This window comes from Manacus candei, unplaced genomic scaffold (genome assembly GCF_025592945.1).
Source record: "Manacus candei isolate 608988 ecotype Guabito, Panama unplaced genomic scaffold, ASM2559294v1 h1tg000061l, whole genome shotgun sequence".
In the NCBI taxonomy this organism is placed as follows: domain Eukaryota; kingdom Metazoa; phylum Chordata; class Aves; order Passeriformes; family Pipridae; genus Manacus; species Manacus candei.
In genome coordinates this window covers 6120442-6140745 of record NW_026138109.1, presented here as the reverse complement: position 1 = coordinate 6140745, position 20304 = coordinate 6120442, and the positions used below count along the sequence as shown (strand labels likewise).

The 20304-nt window shown below is 55.4% G+C and overlaps 2 protein-coding genes and 1 long non-coding RNA gene across 3 annotated transcripts in view; 2 read left to right on the top strand and 1 right to left on the bottom strand.

Annotated features, from left to right (window-relative positions):
* The first annotated feature begins 30 nt into the window (after positions 1-30).
* On the top strand, positions 31-14430 carry GBA2 (glucosylceramidase beta 2). The gene is made up of 17 exons (XM_051804422.1): positions 31-265; positions 4060-4151; positions 4372-4487; positions 4601-4819; positions 5388-5627; positions 5955-6057; positions 7344-7497; positions 7781-7906; positions 8009-8193; positions 8533-8637; positions 9290-9397; positions 9932-10083; positions 10203-10309; positions 10464-10606; positions 10905-11020; positions 13252-13443; positions 13537-14430. Exons 1-17 carry the CDS (start codon positions 69-71, stop codon positions 13762-13764), a joined length of 2583 nt encoding a protein of 860 aa, XP_051660382.1. The 5' UTR covers positions 31-68; the 3' UTR covers positions 13765-14430.
* On the bottom strand, positions 279-4039 carry LOC127478563 (uncharacterized). Its single transcript, XR_007907274.1, has 3 exons — positions 2838-4039; positions 2602-2732; positions 279-971 (listed from the first exon to the last, which is right to left on the bottom strand). It is a non-coding gene; the product is annotated as an uncharacterized LOC127478563 (long non-coding RNA).
* A 3558-nt stretch (positions 14431-17988) lies between the features above and the next one.
* LOC127478562 (avidin-like) overlaps positions 17989-20304 on the top strand; it is a 37478-nt gene continuing 35162 nt past the window's right edge. The window contains exons 1-2 of the mRNA XM_051804431.1: positions 17989-18060; positions 18158-18368. Of these exons, the coding sequence (XP_051660391.1) occupies positions 17989-18060; positions 18158-18368 (283 nt within the window). The remainder of the gene's footprint in view (positions 18061-18157; positions 18369-20304) is intronic.

Below are 20304 nucleotides of genomic sequence, written 5' to 3'. Positions count from 1 at the left end.
CCCCGGGGGCGCGGGCGGGGCGGGGCGGGGCGGTGAAGAAGAGGGCGCGCGCGGGGCGGGGGGCGGCGATGGCGGCGGAGGCGACGGCAGCGGAGGCGGAGGGGCCGCTGATGCGGCGGTACGAGGGGGCGGCGCGGGGCCGCGGCGTGGCGGCGGACGGCTGGCGCGTCTGCCTGGCGCACCGCTTCGAGGAGCCGCGGCAGCCCTACGGCGCCGGGGACGTGTCGCTCCGAGACCTCCTGCGGCACGTCGGCCTCGGCTTACGGTACGGCGGGGGATGGAGGGCACCGGGAGCACACCGCGGAGGGAGGAAAGGGGGGTGGTCCCGGGGGGACACGGCACCGCGCCGCGCTGGAGCCCCTCGGTGCCACGGCCGGCTCGCCCCGGGGAGGCACAGGCGGTGTCCCGGTGCTCGGAGGGCAGAGTCCGGCGGATCACGGAAGGCCCCAGGCTGGCGGGAGCCGCCCTGCTCGCACCCGGAGCCGCCGGCACTGGGAGCACTGGTGCTAGAGGAGCAGCACCCGGGCTCCCCAAAACTCGGGGACCTGGGAGGGCTGGAGGCTTGAGGATTCCCATCGCTTGAGGATGGGAATCTCCCGCCCCCAGGGATCGCTGCCGCATCTTACCCGGCATCGTCCCCGGTGCTCGGCGGCGGGAGGTCAAACCGGGGCTGACTGGGAGGGGTTTGGAATGCTGTGAGCTGTGGCAGGTTCGGGAACGGGGCACTTCTCCCGGCTTTTCGTCGGGGAGAGCTGGAAGTAACGAGAACACTCGTGGAAGGCGAGGGTGTTGTTTTAACCTTTAAAGCCGGTGTCCGAACGCTGGCGGTGTTTGTGCTCCCATCAAGCTGAACGCCGGCACAAGTGACGGCATCGTCGCTTTATTTCCTTGTGCTGGATTTATATCTCCTGCCTCCATTTTCTGCCGGTGTCCTTAGAGGCTGCTGCTTGCCAAGCTGGTTCCTGCAAAGCCTAATGAGAGGGCAGATATTGGATTGCTTCGGGGTGCACAGCACGCCTGTCTGACCTGAGACACTCTGGCGCGACCTTGGGCATCAAGGGAAGGGAGAGTGTGGGTCAGACACTGGAGATAAATGAAAGCTGCCACGGCAGGTTGGGATGAGCTGAGCATGTGGGAAAGCATGAAGTTCTGGTGGGGTGAGCAGGGAGAAGTGATCCTGGGGAGGCCACTCCTGGCATGTTCCCACAGGGGTCTGAGAGTGGAATTGGCTTCTATCAGTCCTAGGAAAGGTTTTAAAAACAAGGAGCTGAAACTCAAAATACTACCTCTTCCCCTGTGCAAATTTAGGAGGTAGTTTGGTTGTCATCTTAAAGTACTTTTGCAAGGGCAAAGCTTCCTTGCAGCCTTGACAAGAGGAGAGGAAGTGCCGAGGTGGCGAGAAATACCTGTGTGGGTTTGAATTAAAACTTGAGGGCAGCGTTGTTGCCTGGCAAAGGGCAGCCAGTTCAGGGATGTGGGGACGTCTGGGAGGCTGTGTGCTCCGGGCATTGGTGGGCACTTTGATGTCTGCCTGCCAGAAGCATCCAGCTCATAGAAACTTGGGTGCTGGTGCTGCGAGAGGAGCCTGGACCTCACTCCTGCGGAATGGTGTGTGGATCTGAACCTCTGGAGCCCTGCGGGTTGGCATGTGCTCTCCTGAATGACCCATGACGAGTGGCACCAGTGCCAGTAATTCTCTCAAAACCTGGCATGGCTTGGTGCATCAAGTGCAAAATCACCTGGTGCAGGTGCTGGTAGCTGCCTAGATGGCTGGGAGCGCCTTGGGGTTGCTGCACATCTTTGGCTCAGGAAGTCCAAACCTCCAGAGGAGCCACCACATCCTGGGCTGATGTGTCGTGTCAAATTAAACCTGATGATGGGTGTCCTCTTCTGCACCACCAGCCTGTCATGCAGGTGGCCTGGCTGGGGGTGTTGACAGCCTTGGGGCAGAACTTTTTGTTAATCAGGGCTCATTGGTGTAGCTCTGAGCGGGATGTACACGTATGGAAAGAAAGGGTTGTGCAGGCTGGGGCTGGCAAGGCAGAAGAGGTGCAGGCAGATTTCTGCAGAGGTGGGCTGGTGCGTCGTGAGAGAGGGTCATGACATAAATCTAGATCAGCTGAGTAATGTTCAGACAGGTTTTAATTCCACTGCCAATTTGAAGGGAAAGAAATGCCCTCCAGCCCCAACAGGGCTTTTGGGGCTGCAGAGCACAAAGGCTTTCTCCCAGTTATTCTGCAGTCCTGGCAGAGCTATTAATAGCCAGCAATTGGGCATTGACCACCTCCTCTTGTCTTGTGTGATTCTGGGAGAAGCTGGCAGGAAAAGAGGTGGCAAAGGACTCTGGCATTGGCTGTAAATCCCAAACCTTTCCTGCTGTGTGCTCCTGGAAAAACTGCTTTTTGAAATCTGTCTGCCACCTCCTTTCCAAGGAGTCGTAACGCTCCACTAGGCTGTGCTGCAGCCACTCTGCCTGGGCACCTTATTTCCTGTCTCCAGAAACCTGCTAGGGAAGCAGCTGGGTTGGTCCCCTGACGCTGGGTTGAAAAAGAATAATAATCATTTCCTTGAGAGACTGAGAGAGCACTGCCAAAACCTCACCTGGCAGGGTAAGGCCGCGGCTGTCTCAGCTGGAGAAGAGCAGTTGCAGCAGATGTAGCTGGAAGATATCGGCAGGCCCTGGTTCAGGGCGGTCGTGCAGGACAGGCTGGTTCTCATGATGCCATGGACCTCTGTGAGCGAAATGTCCATAGTCAATCAAACGTGAGGGTGGGTCTGTAGGAATGGAGAGCACGCAGCAGTCAGGTCCTGGGAGACTGCAACCCAGAAAATCTCACCCTGAGAGGGATTTGGGGACCTTTAAATGTTGGTGAATAAAGATGAACGTCTAGTGACCACACAGCCAGAAGGTCGAGCGTGGGTTGTTTCTGTAGGGGAAGTATAGAATTAGTGTGTCATAGAAGAGCCTCTTCCCCTTGCTTCTGGGTATACATGTCCTGGAGGATTAGTGCTTGCCCATTGCCTGCCACCTGCATCCTGCAAGCCATTGGAGCAGGACAGACTGTGTTCTCCCAGCTGAGGTGGTTTTCTCCTTGGCAGTACGGATGGCATGGGTGCCTGCAGGTAGCTCAAGGAGATTGCCCCTGCTGCCCACCTGGCACCTGAGGGCATGGAGCTACTGGTTGGGTCTTGTTTAGTAGGCAAAGTTCAGCAGCTTCTGGTCTAGTAGCTGGTTTCCGTATGCTAATTGCCTCCATATGGAAGGTTTAACTCGGGGCGGTTTATTAGCAAAGCCAGTCCTTTACAAGCGCCAACTCGGAGCCCAGCCCTGCTGCTCTTGCCTGGAGTGGTGCTGGCACACCCAGCTGCAGGTGTGCCCCTGTTTGGGTGTCTCTATTCCCAGACCTTTGGGTGAGAAATTATCTGATGGGCAGTGCAGGGCTATGCAGCAGGCGTGCGGGCAGAGGTGAGTCCCCACGATCCTGCCAGCTGCAGACTGCAACCATCACCCCCTCCAGGTCCAGGCTGCCCTGTGCCACCTGCCCCTGAGGATGTGGCACTGGGATGTGGCAGGACTGTGTGTGGCAATGGGGATGTGGAGGTGGAAGAGCAAGGCTTGTGTCCCTGGAGCAGTGTATGGCTTCTCTGGGCATGTACCTCCACTCCCAGACCTTCCTTAGCTGGATGTTCTGTACCAGACATGGAGGTGGTGGTGGTGGTCCTTATGTGCATTCCCACTTCTCCATGGATGTCTGGAAAAGCCTCCGGTCCTGCATGAGCTGGGAGCCCTGCACTTGGGTATCAGAGTGCTCTGTTTTGACACTGGGTCTACGCAGTCAGCCCTGAGCAGCACGAGCTCTGCCTGCTCATGCCTGCTGACCGATGTGCGCTCCAGATGGATGGCAGGGGCTGTCAGCCCTTGCGCCCTGGGACACACATTCCTGTTGTACATCTCTACAAAGAGGGAAAGCTCAACCTGTGCTAGTCACATCCCGCCCAGTGACACTGAAGGGATGGTGGTGCCTGCTTTCTTCTTTCATACCTCTCTTTCCCTTGCAGATACTTCAGGTGGTGGGTCAAGAAGACTCGCATAGAGAAGAAATCTGCCTTCATTGACCTCTTGTGTGCTGTCCCTCTGCAGCAGATCTACGGTCAGCTTCCAGTCTGGGCACAGCTTGGGGGGGTGCAATACCCAGTGTGCTGGGTGGGCAGAGATTCACATGGGTGCTTGAGGGAATGAGTTAGGTAATGAGCCTGTGTGGTGTGGGCAGTGCTGAGTGGCCCCCCCTGTGGAGCTGCTTGGGGAGGGTCCTTGAGCCAGATCCCACCATGGGGAGGAATGGGGGTGCTAATTTCTGATGTCTTTGCCAGGGTGTCCGCTGGGCGGGATCGGGGGAGGCACCATCACCCGTGGCTGGCGGGGCGAGTTCTGCCGCTGGCAGCTGAATCCTGGCATTTATAACTATGAAACAGTCATCGCCAACCAGGTAGGTGCAGCAGAGTATGCAGGGGGAGTCAGTGGCACTGCAGCAGCCTGGGCCATTGGAACATGTGTCATTAGGCTCGTTTCATTCCCTACATATGTTCCTCTCCTCCTCAGTTCACCGTGTGCCTGCGTTGCAAGGGGCAGACGATTTACCAGCAGGTCTTGTCTGTGGAGAGACCCAGCACTCTGCAGAGCTGGAACTGGGGCTACTGTGGCCACTATGCCTTTTACCATGCCCTGTACCCCCGGGCCTGGATGGTCTATGAGCTCCCGGGGCAGAAGGTGGTGCTCACTTGCCGACAGGTCTCTCCCGTCATCCCCCATGACTATAAGGTAAGGAGGTGATGACATCCCAAAGGGAAGAGCTGTTTATTAGCTGGGCTTTCCCAACGTTTCCCCATGTCTCTGCTCAGCAATGGTCCCAGGCAGGGGGAACCCCTGCAGCAATGCAGGAGCTCAGGATGGCAGCAAGGAATGGCTCAGCGCTCCCTCACACTGCTCGTGCTGGCTCCCAGCCCCAGATGAGGGTGGCAGGCTGTGCTGCTGACACATCTGACCTTCCTCTTACCCCAGGGAAGCACGTGAGCCTGTATCAACCTGCCAGGCAGCTGAGGGATGAGACACTCAGCTGAGCTTAAATGCCTCTTTCCATCTCCCTCTTACTGGGTGTGGTGTTTGCTAGCCCAGGGCTCCTCTTCTGAATTCTGTATTACCTGCCCCATAAATTCCTCTGCTCCTGCTGGTCCTCCTCAGCTTGGCAACAGACTTCAAGACTGAGTTGTTCCTGGTGCTCTTGATCCCCCTGTGTCCTGCGTGGTTTCCCCTGCAGTGAGAGAAATCATCCTCCAGCAGCCAATGGTGGAGCACCAGCCGTGTACACGGCATTCTCTGTCTCTGCCAGGACTCCAGCCTGCCAGTGGGAGTGTTCATTTGGGAGGTGGAGAACGGGAGGGATGAGGACGTGGAGGTGTCCATCATGTTCAGCCTGCAGAACGGCATGGGAACGAAGGAGGACAGGAGTGGAGGGCACTGGAACGAGCCCTTTGCCTTGGAGAAGGATGGCGAGCGAGTTGCTGGAGTCCTGCTGCACCACTGCACGAGTGTGAACCCCTTCACTCTCGCCATCTCTGCCCGGGAGAAGGTAAAGGACTGACCCTGGTGTTGTGGCTCCTACTGGGGGGTGGGGCTGGTTCCAGGCAGCTGATAGTTGATGGGTGTGTCAGTGGGTTGGGGTCAGCAGCAGTACTCAGTGCTGCCTGACTTTAGGGGTGGGGACATGACCTCCCTGTGGGCAGGAGAGAAGCTGTGGGTGAAGGTTGCAGGGCACTGGGTGAGTAAATTTGGAGTTGCACTTGGAGCACAACAAGCAGGGAGTGAGTGTGATGTACCAGTGTTGTTGTTGGGGGTGGAGAGCCTGCGTCTGCCCCTCCAAAGTACCAGCCCCTGAGGATTCTCTTCCCTTCTCCAGGCTGGCACGGGAGTCACCCACCTGACGGCATTCAATCCCACGGGATTGGGTAGAGAGGTGTGGCAGGACCTCCTGCAGGATGGCAGGCTGGATTCACCCACCGGTGAGTCCCTCCACCCTCCATGGGACACGAGAAAGGGGAGCAGGGGCAATGGGTGACCCCTGGTTGTGGGGCACAGGGTACCTGAGCCAAGGCAGAATTCCCTTCCTCCAGCCGCCTTGGTGCCATTGCTAAAAGCTCTGTGGGATGCTGTGGCTGCTTCCCAACTTTAGGCTGTATCCAACCTTTCTGATGCTTGTCCTTGTGTGCTTCTCTAAAAGAGTGGTGTTCACACCACTGTGGGGCTGTTCCTGGCATTATTAGTTCCAGGTGCCAGTATCTCTTTAGTCTGTGTGGGGTTACCCACTGAGCTGGGGTTTGTGCTGGGTAGCCAGGGTGCTGCCCAGCCACCTTCCCTCAGTCCCTGTTGCCAGATGAGTGAGCTGTGTCCCATCAGATTGCTTCCAGCAGATGTTTAGCAGCCCTTGGCATTTGGTGCTGCCATCACTTGCTGTCTGCTTGTTACTGTACCAGTTCCCCAAAGGTCTCCGGTATTCCCTCGATAACTCTGCATCATCCTTCAGCTGTCTGCTCCCTCCCTTGGGAGGAGCCTGGAAGCAGGGTTCTTCAGGCGAGGTCCCAGCCCTTGCTGCTCACCTCCTCTTGCCATGAAAAGTGACCATTTGCCTAATGTCTCTGTCAGCTTTTAAGCAAGGATGATGCTGACAAACTAGTGATGCTGACATTGGGTCTTTGCAATATTTCTTGAACCTTACATTATGTAAATGTTTGTGTGAATATTTCTGGAGAAATAAGCTTCCTTCCTGGATGCATTCAGAGCTCTTCAGGCTATTGGGATGTGGTTTTCCTTCATGAATGCCAGATATTATCATAGTCAGGATCTGTGCTTATGTTACAATGGTTGCTCTAATGAGTTTACCTTGTACACATGTCACAACCAGCATATAATTATGCAGCTGCCTCAGGGCTTTTCTTAAATACCAGCATGGCTCAAACACCCTACAAAAATCTGGAAACAATGACTGTCACTAGAAAGTCAGTGTCTCTGAGCAGCACAAAGTCATGGGACTTCTGTGCCTTCCACTCATGCCTGGTGGCTTTTCCTGCCTGATTTGTTCCTCTGCTTTGACTGAGGACTCTGCCCATGGAATGGATCTTTTCCTGCAGCAATAGTCATCCTTAAAACCCTGGGGCTGTAACTTGCAGGTTGCAGCAGGGCTGTGCTATGCCCAAAGGGTCTCAATCCCCTCTGGGGTGTTTGTGATCTTCCTTTACCCCTTCACAGGACTTCCTTGGTCTCTTACAAATACGATCATTTTTCCGGTCAGGTCAAAGCAGCCTGACGGAGAAGGGGGAGGTGACGGCAGCAGCGGTGTGTGCCAGCTGCAGAGTGCCTGCCCGGGGACACAGGACACTGGAATTGGCCCTGGCTTGGGATATGCCATGTGTTCACTTTGGCTCCAAGGAGAAGCTGCACTTCAGGTGGGTGGGTTTTCTCCAGTGGGGTTTGGCTCATGTCCCTGGAGTCCCCTGATCGCTGCCTCTGGGCTTGTGTTCCATGTGGGGAGACTTGTGCCACCCATTCCCTGCATCTGTGGCCCTGCCAGCTCAAAAAGGGGACCCTCTGCCCAACCCCTGCTCCTCAATGACCCTGCACTAGCAGTTGAGTTACTCTGGTGTTCCCTATATTCAAGCCCCTCTCTCGTTTCCGGGTGGCTTTCCCAGCTGGAGCCCACGGTGTGCTCACCAAACCCCCTCTTGGCAGGCGGTACACCCGGTTTTTTGGCAGTGGAGGTGATGCTGCTCCTGCCCTGTCACATCACGCCCTGACACACTATGAGGAGTGGGAGAGGAAGATTGAAGCGTGGCAGAATCCCATCCTGGAGAACAGGTAGGGTGGATGAGAGCCCCTTCACGGTGGACTCCTGGAACTGGATGGAGTGGGAGCATCCCCACCTCGTCCACTGTGGCTGAGTTTCCCTCATTCCCACAGCCAGCTGCCTTCCTGGTACAAGTCAGCCCTCTTCAATGAGCTGTACTTCCTGACGGATGGGGGGACCATCTGGATGGAGGTGCCCCCAGATTGCTGTGCTGAGGACCTGCAGGGGCCTGCAGGGACTGGCCTGTCCCACCTCTTCCCTTTCCTGCGGGAATACGGAAGGTTTGCTTATTTGGAAGGTAACTTGCAGGGATGTGATGGATGGTCCCAAGTCAACCCCTCCCTGCTACTGTTACCAGATGTTTTTAACCTGCCATGGGAATGCTTTTCACACCACAATGGGTAGGGAGCAGCTCTGTTCCCAGGAAAACCCCTTGCAGCCCTGTAGGATACGGCATGAGGTCTTCCCCAGACCGCTGGTGCTCTGTGGAGAGAACAAAACCTGCTTGTAACAGGAGTCTCTGCCTTTGCTGGGAAAGAGCCCACCCTGATGGGCCATGTGTGAGGGAGGACCTACCCTTCTTTTGCCCTCCTTGAGGCAGGTCTGCTGTCCCTCACCACATCCCCTGTGTTTCCAGGCCAGGAGTACCGGATGTACAACACCTACGACGTTCACTTCTACGCCTCCTTTGCTCTCATCATGCTGTGGCCCAAGCTGCAGATCAGCCTGCAGTATGACATTGGTGAGGGAGCCAGGAGACCCTGCCTTGGGGCCTGCTGGGGTCTTCAGCTGGGGAAGAGATGGAGGATTTGGGACAGCTCCTGCCATAGAGACCTGTGCCATCAAACCGGCATCCCTCTCCAGCTCCTCTGCTGTGCCCAGGACTTGCAGACCCCCAGTGTTGCTGCCTCAGCATCTCTGTGCCCAACACTGGATGCCTTCTTGCCGAGCTGAGGGTGCACAGGTGGCTCTGTCTGTCGTGGGAGAGCCCCTGGTTTTGCCAGCTCTGTCTGTGCCCCTTGCAGAGGAGACACATTTGGCTGTTTGCAGACCCTGGTGCTTTGGCTGGCCTTGGGGGCTGCTCAGTGGTGGCCTGAGCAGTGTTGGAACAGAGCCTTTTGCTGGGCTGTGGGAGGGCTGAGCTCACTGGGGTTCCTTCTTAAGGGGGTTCTTTCTTAAGGGGGTGTTGACAGTTACATGTCTCCTGCTGAATGGTGCCTTGGAGCAGCCTGGTGTGCCCTCAGCCCTTTGCAGAGGGCTGTGATCTTGCAGCCAGAGCCCCAAAAGACAGCCTGGTGTGCTGGTGGTGGTGGCTCTGCCCATAGCTGTGCTTGGACCTTTCTGCTGCAGTTCCTGCTGCCCTTCTGACGTGCCTTGCTCTGTGTCCTGTGCAGCTGTCACAGTGGTGAATGAGGATGTCCAGCTCCGTCAGTACCTGATGTGTGGTCAGACAGCCCAGGTGAAGCTGAAGAACGTGGTGCCACATGACATTGGGGACCCAGGTGAGGGGTCTGCTGGGAGGCAGAGGGGGGTGCAAGGCTGCTTGTACCATTTCCTTAGGGTAGTTAAGTCCCAAGCTGTGGGAAAGGGGTATGGTTCATGGAATACACTGTTTGTTGTTGTCAAGCATTGGAACCAGCTGCCCAGGGAAGTGGTGGGTTTATCATCCCCGAAGCTGTTTAAAAGATGTGTAGATGTGGCACTTAAAGCCATTGTTCAGTGGTGGACTTTGCAGTGCTGGGCTAATGGTGGGACTCGATCTTAGAAATCTTTTCCAGCTTAAATGATTCTATGATTCTCTGTTTTCTGGGAATGAAATGGTGGATGTTTTGGGATGGTGATGAAAGCTGTGCTGCATGGAGCTTGTACAAGAGGGATAGCAGTAGTAGGAAGGCTTTTCTTACTGGAAACGGCACAGGGTAGAACACATTATTTCAGTGCTGTTTGATCCCAGTGCCTTTGGGACCTTGCTCCTGGGTGGGAGAGGGGATGTTTGTTGTGTGCTGCCCTGCTGCATCCGTTCTGTCTGTGCTTAGGTGACGAGCCGTGGCAGCGTGTCAATGCCTACCTGATGCACGACACGGCCGACTGGAAGGACCTCAACCTGAAGTTTGTGCTGCAGGTGTACCGTGACTACTACCTGACACATGACTCCCTGTACTTGCGGGACATGTGGCCAGTCTGCCAGGTACTGGGAGGAGATCAGACCATGGGGCATCAATCCTTTCCCGCTTCCCTTGGGAGCCAAGCGACTTCCCGAGGGGATGGATGCTCCCGAGGCACGACCATCTCCCGCCTCTCCCACAGACTGTGATGGAGTCAGAGCTGAAGTTTGACACGGACAATGATGGGCTCATTGAAAACGGAGGCTTTGCTGACCAGACGTACGATGCGTGGGTGGTACATGGAGCCAGGTGAGCAAGAGGGGTGAGGAGGGGTTGGAGATGGGGACTGTGGGTAGGGGAGGGAGCTCAGAGCTGGGCCTTTGGTCCCCATTTGTTGTGGGAGCTCTGTGCAGCCCACGGGGTGTCCCACATTGCTGATCCTTCTCTCCCTTGGCTCTGGCAGTGCCTACTGTGGCGGGCTGTGGCTGGCTGCTGTCTGCATGATGTGCAAGATGGCCGAGGTGCTCGGGGATGCTGAGATCCAGCAGAAATACATGGCCATCCTGAGCAAGGGCAAGGAGGCATTTGAGAGGATGCTCTGGAATGGTGGGTGCTCGCTGGTGGGGAACCACACTCAGCTGACCATGTATTCTTTGGGAGGGCAATGGCTTCTCCTTGGATCACGGAGCCTTTGTAGGGAATGGTGGAAGGAAGGGACATGCTGCCCCTCCGAGTGGAAGGGAAGGAGTAGGTACTGGAGAGGGAACAGAATGGGTATGATGATGTGGGAAAGGAAGGAGAAGAGCCCTGTGGAAAAAGCTGCTGTGTTTCTGCCACACCGGAAGGAATGTAGGGATAGCCAGTATCCTCAGGTATTGATTTTAATGTTTCCCACCTTTTCCAGGAAAATACTACAACTATGACAGCAGTGGAAGTCACACCTCCAGCAGCATCATGTCAGACCAGTGTGCTGGGCAGTGGTTTCTCGGGGCTTGTGGCCTGGACCAAGGGGAGTTTGAGGTATGAGAAGGGGCAGCCTGGTATGGTTGGGGTGAGATGGAACCTGTGGCAGGAGGGGAACAGCAGCAGGACTGGCACGTGGTGGAGATAACATATTAGGGGCTGGAGCAGGGCCACTAGCTTGTTTGCCCACAGCAGTGGTGGAGGCTGTTGGATGGACATGGTGCAATCCACCTTAAACCAAAATCTGCCTGTGGAGAGGCTGTGCAGCAGGGTTGTGTAACCATAGTGAGCTATGGCACACTTGGAGGAAGGTCCCACTGGGATTTGCTCTTGGCAAGGTGCTATTTGCTTAAAAACAGGAGAAAAAGTATATGGAACTTTCCACGTTATTTGCCGCCCTAAATAATCCAAAATCCGTACCTGAGAGAACTATGGCTTATTTGGGTCCCTCCAGTCTGTTGCTCTTCAGTTGCAAGAGAGGAATTGACTGCAGATTCCTCAGGTGTGGTGGGTGGGAAGAGCTGGTGCTGCAGTATCTGGAAGAGAGCTGAGCACTGGAGAGCCATTGTATGGATTCTTTATGCCTCATGGGCAGTTGTCAGACCAAAGGTTTCTGGTGATGATGGACAGGTAGACAAGTGTGCTGACTGAAGGAAGGAGTGACTTTGTGTGTGGGAGGGTGATGAACCACTTCCTCATCTGTTGTATGGGCACTGAAAGAAAAATGGAGCTGCACACACACAGAGTCCCATTTTGGGACTTGTCCACCCATCCTTTTCAGCGTTCCCCTTTTATTCATATTCTCTTGTAAACAGGACCTGGTGTTTTTCTTTAGTTAGCTGGAATTCCCAGGATCATCCTAAACCAGTGCCCCAATCCCACACATTCACACTGGCATCAGGTGGTGGCTGTGCTCAGCCACGAGAGAACATCACACGCTACCATGCAGACCATTCCAAGTGGTTTTCCACGTGGAGAAACACAATATTGTCTCTTTCAAAGCACTTAGGCAAGGTCCATCTTCCCTTTGGATTCCCATTAACTAAGTGCAGGTGCAGAGTGACTGAGCTTGTTCCCACATGTTGGTAAATCAGAGGGGAGATCTCAGAGGGCTTGACTTGGGAGTTTGTGCTGAAGACTGTGGGCTTTAATACAAAATGGGCCTGGGGTCAGGCCCTGCTGTGTTTATCCCAGTGTGGGACTGGGGCTGTGCCTGGGGCTCCAGGCAGGATCTGGCCCAGACCTGCAGTAATACCCGCTGGGGAGGAAACAGTGAAAGTGGTGCACTCCAGACTGTCCCTTGCCTTTCCTAGCCTTGGACTTGTGTTGCTGAAGGTGGCACTCTTCCCTGCCCTCTGGTGAGCTTTGAGCTCACTGGAGGTGGGACTGATGAACTTGTCTCCTCTGTTCCTATGAGCATCAAGGTGCTTTTCCATGTATTTTGATCCCTTGCCTGGCTGGCAGCACTCCTGTTTGTAACCTCATTAGCATGTCCTTGCTGCGTGCACAAGTCAGTAATGAAATGTAAGAGAAGCCTGTGACCCGGTCCTGAGGAAACTGTGCCCCAAAAGCTTGTGCCAGAGATGGCTGCTTCACACCAGCCCTTTGGTGATCCCCAGAGCAGCCCGTGGGCTTCTCTGCAGAGGCAGACTGAGGAAGAATGGCTGTGTGGATGCTTGGCTTTAGCAGAGCTGAGAGGGATTTGCTGATTTTCCCTTGAACCTGCCAAGGTGTCTGGTTGAAGTGTCCAGCCTCCCCTGGCAAGCTCCTGCCTGGTGTCATCACAGCCTCTGCTTCCCTTGGCTTTGGTGTCACCAGAGTGGCAAGCAGGCTCTGGCAAGTCCCTGGGCTGTGTTGATGAGCTGCCTGGATCTTTGCTATCTTGCAAGTGATGCCCATAAAGGAAATGAGGGTGGTGTAGGTGTCCAGGTCCCCAAAGCAAAGTCCCAGGAGATGGCAGGGCATTTGGCCTTGCCTGTGGGTGAGAAGCTGGTTTTGGAGATGCACTGGTTGGATGAGCTGTTAGCCTGCTCCAGAGGAAGGTAGAATAAAATTCAACATCTCTGTCTTGAGCAGTTTTGGGATTTGTTCTGTTGTTTTCAGGGAAAGAGGAGATTTCACTTCCTGCGGTTATTTTTGTGAGGTTGGAATTTGTGTCAATTGACCCAGTGAGCAGTGTTGACCTTTTCCTCCAAGGAAATTGAATCCTGCTCTCTGGAGAGCCAGGCTGAGGGGTCTGCTTGAGCACTGAGCCCAAGGCTGCCCCCTCCCCATCTCTGTCCACTCAGGTTTTCCCCAAGAGTCACGTTGTCAGCGCGCTCAGGACCATCTTTGAGAAGAACGTGCTGGGCTTTGCAGGGGGCACCATGGGGGCGGTGAATGGCATGAGACCCGACGGGGTGCCCGACACCTCCAGCGTCCAGTCCAACGAGGTGTGGATCGGCGTGGTGTACGCCCTGGCTGCCACCATGATCCAGGAGGTGAGTGGGGACGCTGCCAGCGCACCCCTGGGCGCGTGTGCCGTCCCCTTGCGCTGTGTGAAGCTGCTGATGGTCGTCTTCCCTGTGCCGCAGGGGCTGGTGGAGGAAGGCTTCCGTACGGCGGAGGGCTGCTACCGGACGGTGTGGGAACGGCTGGGCATGGCTTTCCAGACGCCGGAGGCCTACCGGGAGAAGAAGGTGTATCGCTCGCTGGCCTACATGCGGCCCCTCAGCATCTGGAGCATGCAGCTGGCCCTGGAGCGCCGGGCTGGCTGGGCACCTGCACCCGCACCGCCCTGCCAGGTCCCCATCCACCTGTGAGCCTGGTGGCACTGGGCAGGGCACCGGGTGCAGCAGGGGCTGGGGATGGTCCTCAGATGGCAGGCAGGGACCCTTCCCTCCCCCTCTGTGCTAGTACTCCCGTTGCTCTTTTCCTTCCCTACCTCCACTACATGCCCTTGACCTTCAGGGGCTTCCAGTCACTGATGCTGAGCACCAAGAGGGGGGGACCAGAGGTGTGGGGGATATGTGGGGTAAGGAGTTGCTGCTGGAGCCTGTGCCTCGCCTTCCCCATTGCTCAGGGCTCTGATAAGCCTGCAAACTCACCAGCCATTCCAAACTGGGGCTGGTCCCTTGCCCAGTGGCACAGGACTCCTCTTGTGCAGTCAGAGGGTTGGGTAAGGTGGGGATCTGGCCTGTAGGAATAAAAGGTGTGTGTGTGTGTGTGTGTGAGGATGTTAGGCTGGTGCACGCAGGCACGTGGGTTTGGTGGTTGTGGTTGGGTGACACTGCACAGACTGAGTGGCTCTGCCCCAGGAGGGCCTGTGGCAGATCCAATCCCCAGGGGAGACCCGGCTCCCTGGACGGTGACAATCTGAGCCCAAGCAGCAGGTCCTGGTCTGGTACCATGGCCCCCCTCCCTGCTGGCACCGGGGGCAGGCAGTGGAGCACACTGAAGGGGATAAATCACTTGAAGTTCTTAATAAATTTGTCTGGCTGTCTCTGTTCTTCTTTACTGTCGTCTTTGCCAGAGGACCAGGCCAGAAGAGGGAGCCCTTGCTGCTTCCGTTTTTCTTCTGGGGCTTGGCTGGAGGGCTGGGGATGCAGAGAGGGGGCCAGTCCCAATCGCTGCAGGCTCTTGTGGAGTTTTGCCAAAGGGAGCAAGATGTGCCTCTCTGCCTGCCCACTCTGATGTGGCAGCAGGTGCAACCTGCTCCTTCCTTGGCTCCTGGCCTTACCGTGCCTTGCAGGAAGCAGAGGAGAGAGCATTCCTCCTGAAGAGGCCTCTGTGGGGAGCAGTGGAGCCCCAGGGCTGGGCCCCTTGACTGAATCGTGTCCCCTTCTGGCCCGGGCTGGGCACCGTGCTTCCTTTTCCTTCTGTCTCTGCCAGTGCAGCATTTGAAGGCTGCCACAGCCTGGTTGGCCTTTCCTCTCATGTCCCCAGACGCACAGATCTCCTTGGATAGATAGATGGGCATGACCCCTGCTATATCCCTTGGACAGAGAGAGGGGCACCCCTGCCACCTTTCTGTATGGGGATACTCTGGCCAGACTGGGTGTAAACCAACTTGAACAATGCCCTATTTGCAAAGCTACCAGTGGTGAATGGAGAAGGGGATGTCATGCTGCTTTTGGTGTTGAACAAGGCTGAAATGATGGTGACTCATCAATTCTAAAGCTAAACAACCCAGTAGTGAGGTAAAGATGTGGTCGGATTGGTAAAGCATCAAATAAAGGAACCCACAAGTGATACTGCTGATAACATAGCTAAAGCTGTTGAGCTGACACAACTGGCCTTGAGACATCTGGCTGCCAGACAATAATTTTATACTATGAAAGCCCAGTCCCACTTTTTAACAACAACGTCCTTGAACGTACCCATGCTTGGGATGTGTGTGGAGTTTCCTCCCTGGAATGGGGACACACCTCAAGGCTATTCCTTGAGTCGGAGCAAAATTTGCCCCCAATCATTGTTATGAGTGGGTAGCATCAGACTCTACTTCACAATTGGTTTTACTGGCTTTAATATAGCTTCAAAATAGTGGCATTATACTATACTAGTAGTATAGTAGCTTCCATACTGTGTAGTTAAATAAAGATATTTGTCTAATTATCATAATAAATCATTTATTTCTATAAATATATATATATGGTTTACCATCCTTAATCCTGGGGGACTAAGTTGTACCAATTCCACCTATATAATCCTTTAGACCTAAACAGTTGACAAAGTCTGGGGTAAGACTTGATCTGTACCCAGATTCCTCTCTGAGGAGGAGTTTAGTATGCAAGGGAGTCGTTTCTGCACCCTGTGACTCAATGGGAGGGCATCTTCAATAAGCTTTGCCTGAAGCTCCCATTCTGCCTGTGATGCTCTCCCAGACAGACATTCTCACCACCCACCCCAAACAGGCAACTCTGCCCCCACCACGTCCCAGGGCAGGAGCAAGTGCAGGTGGCACTGGTGCTGCTGGGCCCCTTGCAGGGGTGACCCAGGCTCTGTTGTTGGCTGTCACAGCAGTGTGGTAGAAGCCCAAAAAGGTGCCGGCGTGTTCAGGACCAAGAGGGTTGTGTTGGAGCCCAGCTCGTTCCTCCACAGGCCCTGCAGGTCACACTGGGGCTCGTCTGGGTGGCTTGGTCAGTGCCAAGACACAGTCCCGCTTTCAGCTTCACAAAGCAGTGGGATGCATATCCCATGGCAAAGACCCTCTGCCTGGGATCTGGGACTGCTGGCACCAGTGGGACAGCACCACTCCCTCCCTGGGCAGGGCAGGGAAGAGCTGGGGGTGCTGGGTACTGCCCTATACCAGGGTCAGGTGACCAACAGTGCCCCCAGGGCCAGCACCATCAGAGCTGGCAGCCCCCTTGGTCACACAAGCTGCTCTGTGGGATGGCATGGCATGGCATGGCATGGCATGGTGTAGGATGGCATAACATGGCTTGGCACAGGATGGCACAGCAGGGCACACCCAGAGCATGCAGCCCCTTGTACACAAACACTGTGAGCTGGGGTGTGACAGGACAGCAAGGCATGGCACAGTGAAAACATGCAACCCCCTCAAGCCCTGCACACTGTGCCCCAGGGCTGGCACAGCGTGGCACAGGACAGCAGAGGATGGCATAGCACAGCATGGCACCAGAGAGCAGAGCCTGGCACAGCAACAGCAGGCAGCCCTGTGCCTGCTCACAGTGCACCACAGGGATGGTGGTGCACAGCATGGCACAGCCAGGGAGTGCCAACCTCATCCAGCCACCCTCCTCCCTGGGATAGCACAGCAGAGCACGGCCAGACTCTGCCCCAGGGCTGCCCTTACCTTCCTGGCTGCAGCCTGGTGAGGGATGAGCAGGGCCAGGGTGAGCAGCAGGCAGCAGCTGAGGGTCCCCATGGTGTTGTTGTTGGTGGCTCTGCCTGTGCTGCTGCCCCATGCCCGCTCAGCCCCTTCCATAGCAGGGGGGCTGTGGTTGGGCAGCAACTGCCCCTGCAGGGCCTCCTGCCAGAGGACAGCCATCAGATGGGAGAGCCCCATCCCCTCTGGACAGTGATGGAGTCCACGGGGACAGCGTGGGATGGGGCAGGAAGCATGGCCCGAGCAACAGGTCAGAAGAGCATCAAAGATGGCACAGGGAGGGCAGGAGCATCTCACAGTGGAGGACTGGGGAGATCTTGGGACACCACAGGAAGGGCAGAGAAGGTCTGGGAACACCACAGGTAGTGTATGAGATCTCTGGGGACACCACAGAAAGGGCAGGGGATCTCAGGGGACGTCACGGTGGAGGACAGAGGAGGTCTGGGGACACCCCACAGGAAGGGCAGGGGAGGTCTGGGGACACCACAGGAAGGGAAGGAGATCTCTAATGACATGACAGTGCAGGAAAGGAGAGCTCTGGGGACACCACAGGCAGGGATATAAGCTCGCTCTGTCTGCCTTAGATCTTTTTTATTCTAAAGAACTCCCTTAATCCTTAATAACCATGAGGGCTGGGGGAAGGAAGCAGCGTATCCTGCCTGCTGTGACCTTCCTTTCCCCACTTGCCTGTTCTGTGAGCTGATCCAGGCAGCAGATCACTGTGGTGCCCAAGTGCTGCCAGCAGGTGACAAATGGCCTTTTCTTTGCTCCCTAGGGGATTGTTCCTGGGCAGAGGAATAATGTTGTCTGGGAAGAGCAAGTTCCCAGATGCAGTCCCCCCTTGACCAGCTGGTGTCCTCCCATGGCAGAGCCCACAGCCAAGGGAGAGGGACAAAGGTGCTCTCCCGTAGGGTCACTGTGGTGAGGCTGGAAGGGTACTGTGGTACCAGGATAAGGGTGCAGCTCACCTGAGCTGTCCACTTGCATTTATCTTGGAACAAAGGTATTCTGGAAATACCAGCTGAAACCAACCCCTCATATGGCTGGTAAATTTGGAACCACCCAGATTGCCCAATGCCCCAATCAAAGCTGCCACCCTCAGCCCTGGCAGCAATAAAAAGGAGAAGGAGCAGAAGCATTGGCAGAGTCCTGCAAGGAGCACCTCCCCAGGTACATCAGCTGTCTGCCTGCTGCAGAGATGGTGCAAGTAACTCCCTTCTTCCTGGTGCTCAGCCTGGCCTTGGGGGCTCACAGCTTCTCTGTAGAAAAGGTAAGATCAGGTCTGGGATGCAGAGGGCAGAATGGGCAGGGTGGGCAAGGGCTGCAGGCTGTGCTGTGGTACCTGTGCTGAGTCCCCTCTGCTGCAGTGCAACCTGACTGGGAACTGGACGAATGACCTGGGCTCCAACATGACCATCTTGGCTGTGGATGAAAAAGGCAACTTTGCTGGCTTGTACAACACATCTGTGGCAGACCACCCGAATAAGATCCAACAATCACCACTGGTGGGCTTCCTGCACCTCACAAACCCAATAGACCAGCCCACCTTTGGCTTCACTGTCAACTGGACCTTTTCAGGTACTTCTCCTTTCCCAGCCTCCCTGGTGTGTCTCCAGACCTGACCTGCCCTCTCTGCTGTGATGCCCTGGAAGCTCTTCTGCCCCTCCCTGCAGCGTCCTTGCTGATTCTCTGCCTTCCCTGCACTAGGCCAGTGCTCTCTCATCCTCTCTGGTGCCCCTGATGCTCCCCCAGCCTTGTCCCTGGAGCTCCTTCACTGCTGTCACCTCCCAGTCCCAGTGGGCAGGAGATGCAACAGGGGCTGAAGCCCACAGCTGTCTGCCCATTTCCATGTGAGACCCCCAGCCCTCTGAACCCTCCTGCCTGCTTTCCACATCCCCAATGTCCCAGGGGCCAGGCACAGCAGGGCTCTACTGTCCCGTGTGCTGGGGCAGGCACTGACCTGACACCCTGGCCAATGCATCACTGCACCTCCTGTCCTGTCCCTGCAGAGTCCACATCTGTTTTCACGGGACAATGCTTCTTGGACAAGGGTGGAAAGGAGACTTTGAAGACCATATGGCTCTTTCGGCATCACATGAACACAACTGAAGACAACTGGGCAGGCACTCTGTGAGTTCTCTGTCCCTGCCCTGCACAGGTTCCCCTGTGCATCCCCCACGGGGTTTGGGTTGCTTACACCATCACTGTCAAAGGCGTTGGCAAAAGCAGATTTAATATCAGTTTGCAAAAGTGTGACTTAACAAAATTTGATGTCAAGGTTCATTCTATTGCCTACTGCGTGGGTAAAAACATTCAAAGGAAAAAGAAGTGAGAATCAATGTAGAATGATTTATGTGGAGACTGGAGATGGAAAAGGGTAAGGGAAATGCTCCCATTTAATCCCACTGGAGTTCAGAGAGGTCCTCCTTGGTTTCAGAATTGTGAGAGATCCTAGGTGTGGCTGACTCCAATCCTAGTCCAAGACTTGCTCAGTGCTTTCTGTCTAAAGGATTTGGCAGCATTTAATCATTGATTGATTTAACATCCTAAAGTGCTTTAGGATGCTTTGCCACAATTATAACAGAGACATAACTATAGATCCGATCTGGCAGCAGTCCTACTACACTTGCTCTAGGGAGTTTACATCCATTCACAGATGTGCTCAGAGGGAGATGTTGGCACAGACACCTGTGGGGGTCCAGGAGAGTTTGAGGGGCCTCACTTAGGAATGCTGTTGTAGAGTCGTAAGATGATTGACTTTAGTCATCAGTCCGTCTCCATCCTGGACATGGTCCAAGACGGTAATTATGGGAATTTTTCACAAGTCCAGCCATTAGGATATGATTCAGGCAAATCACATCCCAAGGCTCTCAGAGTATTGTTTCTTTCCTTAGCAACAATAGTTTGTGGTATGGACAGTGTTTCTGATAAGCTCAAGGGGAGCTTGACCACCTGAGAGGCATTACTAAAGCCAAAGGCCCAACAAGGACTCCTGAATGGTCCCAGAATGGGAATGGGGGTTGGTGTTCCCACCCAGTGGTGATGAGCACCTGGCAGAGCTGCTGCAAGTGTGGAGGTGACAGAGGGCTGGGTACTTCTGCACAGCTTCACTGGGGGTCCTGCCAAGGTGCAAATATTTCAGGGGAATATGGGTCTGGGCGGTCATTTGGCGACTCCCATGTCCCACCCTTACATCTCCTCCCTCTCCATCCCTGCAGGGTTGGCACCAATGTCTTCACCCGCCTAAACAAGCAGGAGTGAGGGTGACAGCATTGGAATTCCCAGGCCAGCAGCAGTGCCAGGGACGCACTTCGTCCTCCTGCCCCACCACCTGCTTCTGCCAATAAAGCTTTGCTGCAAACACACACTGTCTCCTGTCTTGTCACAGACCAGCCCCCCTATTCCCCTGTCCCCACCACAGCACTCCCTTGCCTCACCTGTCACCATCCCCAAGGCCAGTGTGTTTCCACTGCCATGCCCCTCCATGGCTCAGGCTCCTCTGTCTCAGCCCAAT